At 40.0% G+C, this 14,413-nt stretch overlaps 1 protein-coding gene across 8 annotated transcripts in view; it reads right to left on the minus strand.

The window, feature by feature from the left end:
* LOC139757955 (uncharacterized) overlaps positions 1–14,413 on the minus strand; it is a 751,714-nt gene that overhangs the window by 655,067 nt on the left and 82,234 nt on the right. For all 8 annotated transcript variants that reach the window (XM_071678938.1, XM_071678930.1, XM_071678921.1 and 5 more), the window contains exon 3: positions 9,521–9,700. In XM_071678938.1, coding sequence (XP_071535039.1) covers positions 9,521–9,700 — 180 coding nt within the window. The remainder of the gene's footprint in view (positions 1–9,520; positions 9,701–14,413) is intronic.

Here is a 14,413-nt window from a genome sequence, read left to right on the forward strand (position 1 = left end):
CATCTATAAAATTCAATCCCATAATGGTTGCTGATCATCTTATACACTTGCATAAAGAAACCCATGTATGTCCCTTTTTTTAAACCAGGCATTCCCAATCACCAGCCTTTTTTCGGAATGCAACTCTACAAGCTTATCACCATTTCCAGTCATAATACTGAATATCACACGCCCCCCAATTATACCCTCAACTGCCACAGTTCTCAGCTTCACATTTAAATTACTCATCACTAAAACCCAGTCTAGTGCATCAAAACTGCTGACACACTAACTCAACTGCACTGAAACACTTGCCTTTCATGATCTTTCTACTCATGGCCAGTGCATAGGCACTAGTAACAGCCCATCTCTTACAATACAATTTCATTTTTACCCACATCAGTCTAGAGCTCACTTCCTTACACTCTGTCACACACTTGCACAACTATTTCAATAGCAGTGCTACCCATTCCTTAGCTCTTGCCCTCTCACCAACCCCAAACTTTACTCCTACAACATTTCCAAACTATTCTTCCCATCTGTCCTTGAAGCTTGTTTCACTCAAGAGTTAGAACATCCATGCTTCTTTCCCCAAGCGCATTACTTATCTCTCCTTTCTTATCTTGGTTACATCCACACATATTTAAGACACCCCTTTGAGGAGGAGGATCACTCCATGCTAGGCTCCTTCTTCTGTTCAATCTTTTTGGAGTAGAAATAAAAGGGCATTTCCAACCACCTACCTGTGCCCCATTTCATCTTCTATGACATGCAGGAAAAAAGAGAAGAAAAATTCCTTCTCCCCTACCACAGGGACATGTTCAATATTTTTGCTAAATATTTTTGATAATAATTCTGAAAAGCTGTAAGAGCTGCAGGATGTGCACATGAATAGGAATGTTCATCCTTTTTCCAAATGTTTTGATAAAAAGTGATCATTGACAATGCTCATTGGCAGGAGGCATTACGATGTGCCTTTCCTTCTGTTACCAATACCACGAGTACAACAAAAAAGTTTGCATTAATATCTCAAGTATAATACTTAATTTTTTTATATCAATGAACCAGGAAAGCATGCACTGTCACCAAAAACATTCTTCTGGCCCATCTGAACACATTGTTATCAATCTAGATTGTATATTCTGTTATTCTGGTAAATTTTTACCAATTTTAAGAGTTGATGTCCAACCTTCTTTCCCCATATTTCTAAAATATCAATTCACTTTCAATTTCTCATCTGATATACTCTTAAATTCTTATGAAATTTCTTTTACTTTATCAATTCAGCATTCAAGATGTATTTGAGTTTGGGAGACCAACCTAAGAGACATTTTTTTTTTGGCTATGAATCTTCTCTTTCACATCAAATGACGATCTACCAATTAACTTGAATTTGAGGAAAATGGTATGGTATGGACGGTCTTATTATCATATATTCCAATTGATGTCCACCCTCTATTCACAAAATTTAAAAGATATCTTTCTTGGTTGTTTTATTATGTGTACATGTTGTGCTTTGGTTTCAAAAGAAGGAAATCTTTTTTCTTTTCAGTCTGCTTCACTATTGGTATTATGACATAGTTCCAAAGATGTATCTGGGGAGAGCAGTACGGCAAATCAACAGACTTCTAATCTATTATCCACCAGTTCAAACTTGCACCAGATGTGAAATGTCACCTTTGGCAAGGCTGTATCACTGGGACTAGAGTCACATCAGGGAGAACTTCTCACTCCAAAGGAGTCTACATATTCCTGCGACTGAAACTAGTGCAACCCTGGGCTGCAGGGGCCTTTAGAAAATTACTGCAAAAACAACAGGGAAAGATTTTTTTTTTTCAAATCAAAAGTGGAATTCCCATAGTACTTTTTTTCTCCTTTGTACAATGGTAGTAAAGTTTGGACAAATAAATGCTTATAGACTTATGACCCACAACAAATTTCGACCACTCCCCACCATCACGACAAAGTGGGCAGGGCTTTAAAATTGAAGGAAACTGAGGAGAGCAATCATGTAATAACCAAACCTAACCTAACCCTCTGGTTTCAGAATAAGAAGCTTATACAGAAAAACTATGTTCCCAAAATAATTTAGTACTGATACTTTCACATCATCAACCATTCTGACCATCAAAATCCCCCAAAAATACTCAGAATAATGTTTTATAAAAGTAGTTCTGGTGAGTATGCTACTCACTTCCCTTCATGATGGTACCTCCACGGAAACTAACTGGAACTGTTTTATGTGCTACTATCAATTTAGCTGAATGCAAGGATTATATATTTCAAGTGTAGGAGATAGCAAGGGGATCAACAGAGTGCACTAAGCATACAGGGATTTACCAAAAGAAAGAAACCTTTTGAATACTAATCAGACTAAGAATTCCTGCAGCACTGTAAGCTTTCAAAAGGTGTCGATAACCTTCTGAAAAAAAGAAAAAAAAAAAAAAAAATAATCTCTCCAAGTGGAAGTAAAGAGCAATATGTGGATGCGGATGGACGTGGACAGTAGACATAGTTAGATGTAGTACACACCTGCAAACAGAGAAAGGATTTGCCTAATTGGGAGGAAGGGGTGCGAAAGAGAGAAAGTAAAAGTAAAATAACCACACAAAAGTATAAATGATGAAGCAAGACTGATGTTTAAGAATTTGAGTCACTGATTCAAAGTTGACGTAGGTACGGTTTTGAAAAATGGTTGCACTGATGACTCCTGTCTACTGTAGGTTGCACAGTAAGCTAAAGCTGCTTACCAAAATATATTTCAGTTTACAAATATATTTTACGAACACATTTGCATTAGCAAAATTTTTTTGGATGGGATTATCACAAGGGCAAAAGTTTCAATATTTTTTTGCCTCGACATTCACAGGGCATTAAACAATCTAGTTTTTCTAGTAATGGAAACCTTGATATTTCTAGTGGTGATATCAGTTTGGACCCTTGCATCTAAGCCTCCCAACTTCACCAAAACTGCTTGATAATTCAAAATAATTAACTAATCAATGACTCATTGCACTTAGTTGTGTGGTTACTGGGAACAGTGAGTGATTGCACAGACATGTCCCAGCCTAGTCTTTGCAGATGTCTCTAAAATGTCTCTGCAGTCATTGTTCACCTAGCAACAGACCCTGAAAATGAGGTTACTGTCATGTTGCAACTTTCCAACAAAGCAGGAATGTCTGGTGTTATGGGTTGTGCTGATGGGACTCGCATCCCCATCAAAAGTCCAAGAAGTCCAAATGCAGAAATTTAAAGAAGAATTATTTCTAGTCAGGGTAATGGGTGTGTAGGTGATACTCCCATGAAGTTTAAAAATTTAGATGCTAACTGGCAAGGTAGTGCTTGCCTTCATCCATTCCCAGTGCCATCCTCCCTACAAAAAACAGCATTTATCCCCTGCATCACCAAGGTAGCACCAGGAAAATATACAAAACAAGGCCACATTCATTCACACTCAGTACCTAGTTGTCATGTGTAATGCACCGAAACCACAGCTCCCAAACCACATCCAGGCCCCACAGATCTTTTCACGGTTTACCCCAAACGTGTCAAATGCCATGAACCCTGGGAAGCGGAGGCGAGTCACAGGGTGGGGGCAAAGGGTCTAATAGCGATGAAGAACATGCGAAAGGTGAGAACGTTATTTCAAGAGAGCAAAAATGGATATGTTTGAAGGAATAGTAGTTCCAACAATATCACATGGTTGCAAGGCATGGGGTATAGCTGGGGTTGTGTGGAGGAAGGTGGATGTGTTGGAAATGAAATGTTTGAGGACAGTATGTGGTGTGAGGTGGTTTGATCAAGTAATAAAAGGGTAAGAGAGATGCATGGAAATAAAAATTACGTGGGAGAGAGCAGAAGAGGGTGTGTTGAAATGGTTTACACATATGGAGAAAAATGAGTGAGGAAAGAATGACAAAGAGGATATATGTGTCAGAGGTGGAGGGAACAAGGAGAAACGGGAGACCAAATTGGAGGTGGAAGGATGGAGTGAAAAAGATTCTGAGCGATCGGAACCTGAACATAAAGGAGGGTGAGAGGCATGCAAGATATAGAGCGAATTGGAACAATGTGGTATATCATGGGTAGACGTGCTGTCAATGGACTGAACCAGGGAATGTGAAACGTCTAGGGTAAACCATGGAAAGGTGTGTGGGGCCTGGATGTGGATAGGGAGCTGTGGTTTTGGTGCATTACACATGATAGAGACAGTGTAAACAAATGTGGCCTTTTATGTCTGTTTTCCTGGCACTACCTTACTGAAGCAGGGGGTTGTGTTGCTGTTTCCTGTGTGACAGGGTAGTGCCAGGGATGGATGAAGGCTTATCAAGAAGGCCAAAGTTTTTCATACAGAAAAAAAGCTAGACTATGACTGAATAATTGCAAGGATGGTTACACAAGTTTAAGAGATGTGAAATTTCAGTACACAGTGTGTACAGTGAAAAGCACAGTGCTGACATGGAAGCTTGTAGTGCAAGGTCATATCAAAAGAATCAACAAAAACTCCAATTCTCCATTAAACAACCAACAGCAATATGTACAGGGCGAGAGTGTGTGTACGAGCCAGCCGGTAGGCTGTCATGACAATAACAATAAAACAACAACAGTAACACAAGTCGACCAAATCCAACTACCAACCTATGGTCGTTCATTGCATTAACTACTTGTCACAAAGCTGCAACAAAGTTTGTGGATGAATTTGCACAGTTAGAGGCAGCAGAAAACTTAGCCCCAGAACAAGTGTAATATGCTGACAAATCTGCCCTGTATTGGCGTTGTATGCCACGAAAAACTCTTGCCAAAGATAATGCGGGGTTTCCATCTGGGGGTACTTATGATATAATCTGATGCAACAATAAAAACCATGTTTAGAAGCATTAATGGTTGCATTATTTCCTGTTTTAAGCTTTGTTCCACCTTTGATAACACAACAGTATTTAAGTGGAACGAACTGGCATATATTTACGTACGGAATTCCCTTAGGGGGGTCAATTTCTGTTTTCTAGCATTTTCTGTAGTCCAGCCATGGCCAGGTCCCAAGGGTGTTGGATCAAAGAGGTTCAACCTATACTATTATACCCTCTCAACCCCTTTAATTGTACAATCACACCCTCTCTTTGTAAACTTCCTGTCTTGCATTCTTTCCATAAAACCCAAACACCCTTAAAGTATTACACTTCACCCACTCTATAATTCCATAATTCATTCTCTTTGCATACCCTGCCATACCACATCTTTAATATGCTCCCTCATTTCATTCATTCCATGTAGTCATTCCACATGCTCTCTCTCATCAAACAGCTCATTTCCAAAGCCTGGATTCTTGATCTCTGCGACTCATTCATGTCCACGTTTCTGCTGCACAGGTCAGGGTTGGGAGGACTATACTGTCCCATCCTTTCCTCACTTCCATACTTACACCTCTACCCTTCATTATTATATTATGGGACCTAATGACCCTTGTACCCTCTACTACTCTGTCCCTTGCTTTTCCTTCCATATCACCAGTCTTACCCAAGATAGCTCCTCAATACTTAAATTCTCACCTCTTGTAGGCTTTCTTCCCTGTATCTATAACACAGATTAGTACACTTTGTTCTTTCATTGTAATGGGTTTTGCAAAATCTGTACTTTCACCCTGTTTCCTTTCAAAACACCATTACTTTAATTTCAATAGCATTTATCTTCAACACCTTTGTTTACACATATCATAAAACACCCAACCTTCAGCAGCTCCTCTTCACACTCAGCAAACACCATCATCATCCACAAACAGGCTTGTCACACCACCTTACACCACAACCACACACCATGCCTGTACCCCCTTTCCCTACTTGCTTTCACCTCACTTATCACTCCATCCATACATGTTAAAAACCCACAGTGACGTCCCACAGCCATTCCTCGCACCCACATGTATGCTGGAACTTGTTCTCAACTCTCTAGCCACTCTTACACATGTATTTGCAACACTATAGAAAGCTTTCATACCATCCAACACTTGTCCCCCTAACCCACATACTTAACACATCTCATACAGCATTCCACTTGACTCAGCCACATGCTTTCTCTAGATCCTTTAAGCTGCATACAGCCTCTCACCTTTCACTAGATACTTTTCCACAGTCATTTTCCGAACAAAAATCTGATCCACATATCCCCTAACTTTCCTAAAACACCCTTGCTCCTAATTTATTCTGTATTCAGTCACTTCCATCACTCTTGCTTGATAACACTATTGCACAAGCTTTTCTTGGTATACTTAACAGACTTATTCCCCTATAATTGATACATATATCCTTAGCACCTTTTCCTTTGAATAAAGGAATAATAGCTATCATGCAATCCCCAGGCACAACATTTGTTTCCATGCTAAATTACATATCAAATGCATCCACTCTACCAAATTTCCTCCTCTGTATTTCAGCATTTCAACCGTAATCACACACACTTCTGGTAACTTTCCAACCTTCAACATCATTATCACTCTTTTACCTCCCCTCTTACAAAAGGCCCATGCACTTATATCCTTTTACTTCCATCCTCCATACCCATGCATGTAACAATTGTTGCCTCACCTTCTCTCACATTCTTAAGTTCATAATACTCTCTTCACCTTCCTTTCACTTCCCCTCTTGATTCAGCAACTCCCTTTCCTTACTTCTCAAATTAACATTAACAATCTTTCACATATCTCTTTCCTTTTTCTCCTCCTTCCAGTACAGTCTTATTTTCCCTAAGCTTTTCACTCAATTTCTTCCAAAATCTTCATCTACTCTTTGCTTTCCTCTATCAGCTTCCTGAAATTCCACTTACACATCTTAGATTCTTTCTTCCTCCTCTGCTGAACTTCTACAGATACAGTCCTTTCGAGGAATCTACCACATGCCTTTTTCTTCACTTTCAAAACATTTCTCATCTCATCCATCCACTATGTATTTCCCTTTCTATTTTCATGTATCACAACCTTGTATCCAACTACTAATTCTACTACTTTTAACAATTCACAACATTTAACAGTATTTCTCTGAATATTTTAAACACCTCATTCACACATGATTGCATCCCTACATTTCCTGAACTCCATCTAAACTTTTGGTCACCCTCCTTTCATACTTGCATTTTTTCCCGATTCATCCTCCTGCTTGTCAACACTTTTACGTCTAAATTCTTTCTCACACCATACCTCCACTTCTCCCTGATCCTCACCCCTACAAGAACCATGAAATAGTCAGTCCCTTAAAAATCCTCTCAACTCTTGCAAAGCCTGAGATTTCTCAACCTTTCATCCATTGCCAAGTATTCAATCAAACCCTCTTGTTCTTCTCTTCCATGATTTCTCACCCATGTATCCCTGTAGATCATCTTGTGCGGAAAAATGATGTTTGCAGGGAATAAACCCTTCTCAGTACCGAGACATCCAGAAGGCAGCTTCCATTCTCATTTACTCCAAGCACTTCTCACTTACTTTCTTGCCAATTTTATCACATCCCACTGTTTCTCATTCATATCACCCATCACAAATACCTTTCTATCCTTCTGATAACCATTTATCAAATTTCTCCAGAAATGCTTCATTTTATCCTTACCTTGCCAGTCTTCATATTCATAGGTGCATATGCAGACATCCATGCATATTTCACAATTCCAATCTTTCCTTTAACACACACTATTCTTGATCCCTTCCCTCTGTGTTCTGTAACATACTCTCTGTGACAGCACAATTGCTCATCTCTCTTTCCCTCTTCCCTGGTAATTTTCATTAATTACTGGCCATATAACTCTTCCTTCCATGCTCTCCTATAACTTTACTTTGTCTTTATCATTTTCAATCAATACACCCTGTCCCAGAATGAGATTTCCCAATCCCCAGCACATCCAAATTATAACTTAAATTTCTCCTCAAGCTACCTCCTCTTACTATCCCCATTCATTCCATTTACATTCAGAGCCACCATCCTCAATTGCTAGTCTCATTTACTCTCCAGCATAACTGGTTAAGAGGTGATCTAACAAACAACTTAAGACTTGATTTACCCAATTGCATTTGTAGCAATGGATACAAACATGTTCATACTGCAGAGGTATAAGTCTGCTGAGTGTACATGAGAAGTTGTATGGAAGGGTAGTGATCCAGAGTGAAGGTATGCACAAAGAATCAGATTGGGGAGCAACAGTGTAGTTCCAGAAGTGGAAGAGGATGAAAGGATCAGGTGTTTGCACTTAAAAATGTGAGAGAAATACTTAGAAAAACAGACAGATTTGTATGTGGCATTTCTGGATCTAGACAAAGCATATGATTGGGTTGAAAGAGATGCCATGTGTTAGGTCTTAAGAATGTACAGCAGTGAAAAGTTTTTACCATGGGTGTAAGGTATGTGCACAAATAGGAAGAGAGGAGAGTGAATGGTTCCAAGTGAAGGCTGGTTGGTGACACGGGAGTGTGATGTCACCATGGATGTTAAATTTGTTCAGGGATGGTGGTGGTGAGGGAGGTAAATGCGAGAGTCTTGGAGTGTAAGGCGAGTCAACTGTAGTTTGCCGATCATACAGCACTGATGGCAGATTTGGATGTGAAACTGTAGAAGTTGATGACTAAGTTTGGTGGGTGTATGGATGCAGGAAGTCAAGAGTAAATGTGAATAAATGCATGGCTAATTAGGTTTAGCTGAGATAAGGGACAGGTTAGCTGGGATGTGAGAATAAATAGATGAAAATTGAAGGAAGTGAAGTACTTTAGATGCCTAGGAATGGTCATGCCAGCAAATGGAAGCATAAGCGAGTCATGGAGTGGGTGTGGGGACGAAAATGCTAGAAGCACTGAAGAATGTGTGGAAATAGGGATCGTTGTCTGGGAGGGCAAAAATGGGTATGTTTGAAGGTACAGCAGACCCGAAATGATTATATGGATGTAAGGTATGGGCTGTAGGTAAAACTGTGCAGATGGTGGGTGTATTGAAAATGAAATGTTTGAAGACAATATGTGATGAAAGGTAATTTGATCAAATAAGCAATGAAAGGGCAAGATAGAGGTATGGTCATAAAATAAAAAGTGTGGTTGAGAGAGCTAATCAGGATATGCGGAAATGGCTTGGACACTGAGAGAATGAGTGAGGAAAGATTCACAAAGAGGATACATGTGTCAGAATTTAAGGGAACAAGGAGAGTAGGGAGACTAAATTGGAATATAGGATGGAGAGAAAAAAATCTGAGCAATCAGGGTATGAATATGCAGGAGGGTGAAAGGCATGCAGGAGATACAAGCGAATTCGAACAATATGGTATTGAAAGAGCGACATGCTGTCAGTGGACAGAACCAGGGCATGTGAAGTGTCCAGGATAAACCATGGTCTGTGGGATCTGGCTGTGGATAAGGAGCTGTGGTCTTCTTGCATTACAAAAGACAGCTTGAGAAATGTAAACTGATGCAGCCTTTCTTCATTTGTTCTTGGCTAACAAGGGAAACAGCAATCAAGTAGGAAAATATAAAAGTTTCTATTCCAAAAAGAAAACAGTACCACACAATGTAAACAACTCTTACCTTTTCACTATCCTCAGCAAGACCTCTGATCTTCAACATTTCTGCTGTTTTTAGAAACCTGGCCAAATTTTCCTGATGCACATTTACTTCCCCCTGGTAAATGAATCTTAGAAGCTTCTCTAAATCAGCAAAACGTACCTCTGGTGGTAATATGACAATTGGATGTTGACACGGATTTGCCTGAAAAATATAAGAACACTGTCAGAATGCAGTTTACAAACAAACTACAGGATAAAGAAGCACACGGCAAATGGGAATCCTGAAAAAAAAATTCAGAAAAGTTTGTTTACATTTTGAGTATCTATTTACCAAAGAATACCTATCAAGAGATTGTGCTATGATGGGAGGGCTTGTGCAAAGTGATTCCAAAATTTATGTGACAATCTATTGTTGATTCATTTGGGACTGATTTCAACCTTGTCATGTATTCTTATAAAAACTTCTGTAGCTGTTCCATGCACATCTTTTTCTATTTCTTCTAGCAGCATATTGAATAGTTATCTTAGCTTTTTGGTTGGGATGCATAGAGTTTTGTTTGTTTACTTTCCGATATGTTGCATGGACTTCTTGAAGATTTAATAACTATCTTTTACACTGAGAGGCTTTCAGGTTTAATACTTTTCCCTTATACCCACACCATGTTGCACTACACAGATCTCCCTATATCTTTTTCTTCTTTCTTGTCTTTTCCTTTTTCAGCCTTTCATGAAGCAGATGCATCATGATATTGCACAACAATATATCAAAAAAAATTCCGATATACATCAACCATGAAAATTACTCCCATTTTGTTATCATAAATCAAGCCATCATGATAAGGTGCATACCCAGCTGACCAAGAGGTGCTGATGTTAACCATGCTATACTGACTACCACATCAATCATGTGCTAGCTTTCACTAAGTATAGTACTGTATTGTTGCCATTTGTATAATTCAGCACTTGAGCTTAAGTATACCAGTATACTAAAGTGTCCCCTACAGCACCTACAATAAGGAAGACCTTTAACTTGAAAGAATAGGTTTAAATATTGGATGAACTTAAGTGTGGGCCTTGTGCTTTAGTAGTAGACTGCTTTAAGGGGACGATGATAGAAGCATCCTCAACATAGAGCTAAAATGCAAGTCAATTCAAGAAAGCCTTTTCTCAGCCAACTATTTCAACAAAAACAATGCATCTCAAGCTGTCAGTATAAAATCCAAAAATCAACTGAAATTTGGTCAAATGTAGCCAAAATATACCAGACTATGGTAGAAAAGATTGTCAGTAGGTATCACTGGATTATGTAATAAGTGACAAATACATAAGAGGGAGTTTTGGATGTAAACGAGCCAAGAGGAGCAGCTGGTGGGATGTCCGATCATTCAATGGTGGAGGTAAGAGTGAAAATTTGTAGATTTTCAGCAAGAGAAAATGACATGGGTGATAACAGGGTGGTGAAAGCAAGTGAGCATGGAAAAGACTTTTGAGTAAAGAAACACCAGGAGACAGTGGAGAATAGGAAATGATTTCAGTTAATGAAGCTAGAAAAGTGGAAGCATTTAGGGAAGCAGCACCGGCATGTGTGAGAAATGTGTGTAGCATGCAGAGGGTGGGAGGTGGGTAGGTGTGAAAGAGTAATAAGTGGTGGGATGATGAAATAAAGTTGGTAGTGAAAGAAAAGTGAGAGGTATCATGGCAGTACTTACAGGAAAAGAGTGTGAGTGACTGGGAGATAAACAAGAGGAAGTGGCAAAAGGTCACGAGTAAGGGCAAGAGCTGAAAAAGAGAGCAAATGAGAATTGGGATGATTAGCCAGTATCAGCAAACTTTAGAGAGAGTATGAAGATTTGTGGAAGGAGGTTAATAATGTGACAAAAACAAAAGAAAATGGGAACATCGATGAAGGTGGCAAATATGGAAGTGGTAACAGACAATGATGAGGTGAAGATATGGAGTGAGTATTTTGAAGGACTGTTGAACATGTTTGATGATACGGTGGCAGATATAGGGTGTTTGGGTTGTGAAGGTATGCAAAACCAAGAAAGTCATGAAAAGTGGTTTAGTAAAGAAACCAGACGTAGTGAAAACCTTGCATAATATGAAAAGTGGCAAGGCAATTGAAGTGGATGGTACTGTCATTGAATTTCTTAAAAAAGGGGGTGAATGCTGCCGAATGGTTGGTATGAATTCTCAACGCATGTATGGATCTTGCTGAATCCCTGAGGATTATCAAAATGCATGTACATTCAACTGCATAAAGGCATGAGGACAAAGGTGACTTCCATTTCGAAGGTATAAGTTTCATGTATGTAACTGACAAGGTACATGGAGAAGTGGTGACTGAGTGGGTGGTAGGATGAACAGAGTATCAGAATGGGGAGCAACAATGCAACTTATGGATCAGAATTTGCTTTGATAAATGTGCAAAAAATACTAATTGAAATAGGAGGATTTTATGGGGCATTTATGGATCTAAAACCATATGACTGGGTTGATAGAGATAAATTGTGGATGGTGTTAAGAAGATATGGTGTTGAAGGAATGCTATAAGAAGCAGCAAGGTGTTTTTACCAAGAGAGTACATGTGATGTGTGCAAGCAGGTAGACAGGAGGAGGGATGGTTCCAAGTAGAGGTTGGTCTGGGGCAGGGGTGTGTGTTGTCAAAACAGCTGTTTACTTTGTTTATGGATGGAATGGTCAGAAAGGTAAATGCAAGAGTCTTGGAGACAAGGACAGGTAGGCAGTCAAGGGGTGAAGGGGCCAAGTAAGCGAGTCTGTTGCTGCTTGCTGACGATATGGCACTGGTGATAGATTCAAGTGACAAACAGAAGTTGGTGTTTGAATTTAGGAAAAGCATGTGATGAGAAACTCGAGAACAAATGTGAATAAAGCACGGGATTCTTCGCAACTCTAGATTTTCCTGCAGCGAGCACTGTGTGCTTGCCCTGCCCTTTGGCAAAATGGTAGGAGCATTAGATAGAACATTAGGTAGAAGTAATAGGTAGGAGCATTAGATAGTAGTCATTAGGAACATTAGATAGGAGCTTCTGCAAACACCGCACTAGACTTGCCCTCTGTCAGTGGCCTGTTAAGGGTGAGGTACTAAAGGCTAAGAAGTGGCACTGGAATTCTTTGGTTGTGAAGACTGTTGCCTTGGCAACCCCTCTGAGGGAATCCCTACTGGAACAGGCATCAGAGACATAGATAGATATAGATAGATAGAAAGATAGATAGACAGACAAACAAACAATATTGCAAAGCAATCAGGAACAAATTCCAAAATGACTGATCAAAAATACTATTAGAAACCGATCATCATCTTGAGCATTTGTGTGTCAGCTGAAGGAAAAGGTATGAGGTTATGCTGCTGTATGGAACCTTCGTAGCATGCATCTTAACATGTGCCAGCTGAAGGAAAAGGCATGAGGTTATACTGATATATGGAACATCAACAGCATGCATCTAAACATACTTCATAATGGTGAAATTGTTCCAAGTGGTTCCAGGTGACAGCGAGTCTGTGGCAGAAGTATGTAACGTCATCATGGCTGTTTAATTTGCTTATGGTGATGGGTATAGTAAATGTAAGGGTCTTTGAGAGACAGGCAGTTATGCAGTCTGTAGAGGATGAGGGGGCCTTGGAAGTAATTTCTTTATGGATGGGGTTGTTAGGGAGGTGAATGCAAGAGTTTTGGAAAGAGGGGCAAGTATGCAGTCTGTTGTGGATGAGAGAGCTTAGGAAGCGAGTCAGTTGTTGTTCGCTGATGATACAGCACTGGTGGCTGATTCATGTGAGAAACTGCAGAAGCTGGTGACTGAGTTTGGTAAAGTGTGTGAAAGAAGAAAGCTGAGAGTAAATGTGAATAAGAGCAAGGTTATTAGGTACATTAGGGTTGAGGGTCAAGTCAATTGGGAGGTAAGTTTGAATGGAGAAAAACTGGAGGAAGTGAAGTGTTTTAGATATCTGGGAGTGGATCTGGCAGCGGATGGAACCATGGAAGCGGAAGTGAATCATAGGGTGGGGGAGGGGGCGAAAATTCTGGGAGCCTTGAAGAATGTGTGGAAGTCGAGAACATTATCTCGGAAAGCAAAAATGGGTATGTTTGAAGGAATAGTGGTTCCAACAATGTTGTATGGTTGCGAGGCTTGGATTATGGATAGAGTCACGTGCAGGAGGGTGGATGTGCTAGAAATGAGATGTTTGAGGACAATATGTGGTGTGAGGTGGTTTGATCGAGTAAGTAATAATAGGGTAAGAGAGATGTGTGGTAATAAAAAGATTGTGGTTGAGACAGCAGAAGAGGGTGTTTTGAAATGGTTTGGTCACATTGAGAGAATGAGTGAGGAAAGACTGACCAAGAGGATGTATGTGTCAGAGGTGGAGGGAACGAGGAGAAGTGGAAGACCAAATTGGATGTGGAAAGATGGAGTGAAAAAGATTTTGAGTGATTGGGGCCTGAACATGCAGGAGGGTGAAAGGCATGCAAGGAATTGAGTGAACTGGAACAATGTGGTATGCCGGGGTCGACATGCGTCAATGGATTGAACCAGGGCATGTGAAGCGTCTGGGGTAAACCATGGAAAGTTCTGTGGGGCCTGGATGTGGAAAGGAAGCTGTGGTTTCAGTGCATTATTACATGACAGCTAGAGACTGAGTGTGAACGAATGTGGCCTTTGTTTGTCTTTTCCTAGCGCTACCTTGCACATATGAGGGGGGAGGGGGTTGTTATTCCATGTGTGGCGAGGTGGCGATGGGAATGAATAAAGGCAGATAGTATGAATTATGTACATGTGTATACATGTATATGTCTGTGTGTGTATATATATGTATACATTGAGATGTATAGGTATGAATATTTGCGTGTGTGGACGTGTATGTATGTACGTGTATGTGGGTGGGTTGGGCCATTCT

Source organism: Panulirus ornatus, chromosome 2 (genome assembly GCF_036320965.1).
Source record: "Panulirus ornatus isolate Po-2019 chromosome 2, ASM3632096v1, whole genome shotgun sequence".
NCBI classification, from domain to species: Eukaryota; Metazoa; Arthropoda; class Malacostraca; order Decapoda; family Palinuridae; genus Panulirus; species Panulirus ornatus.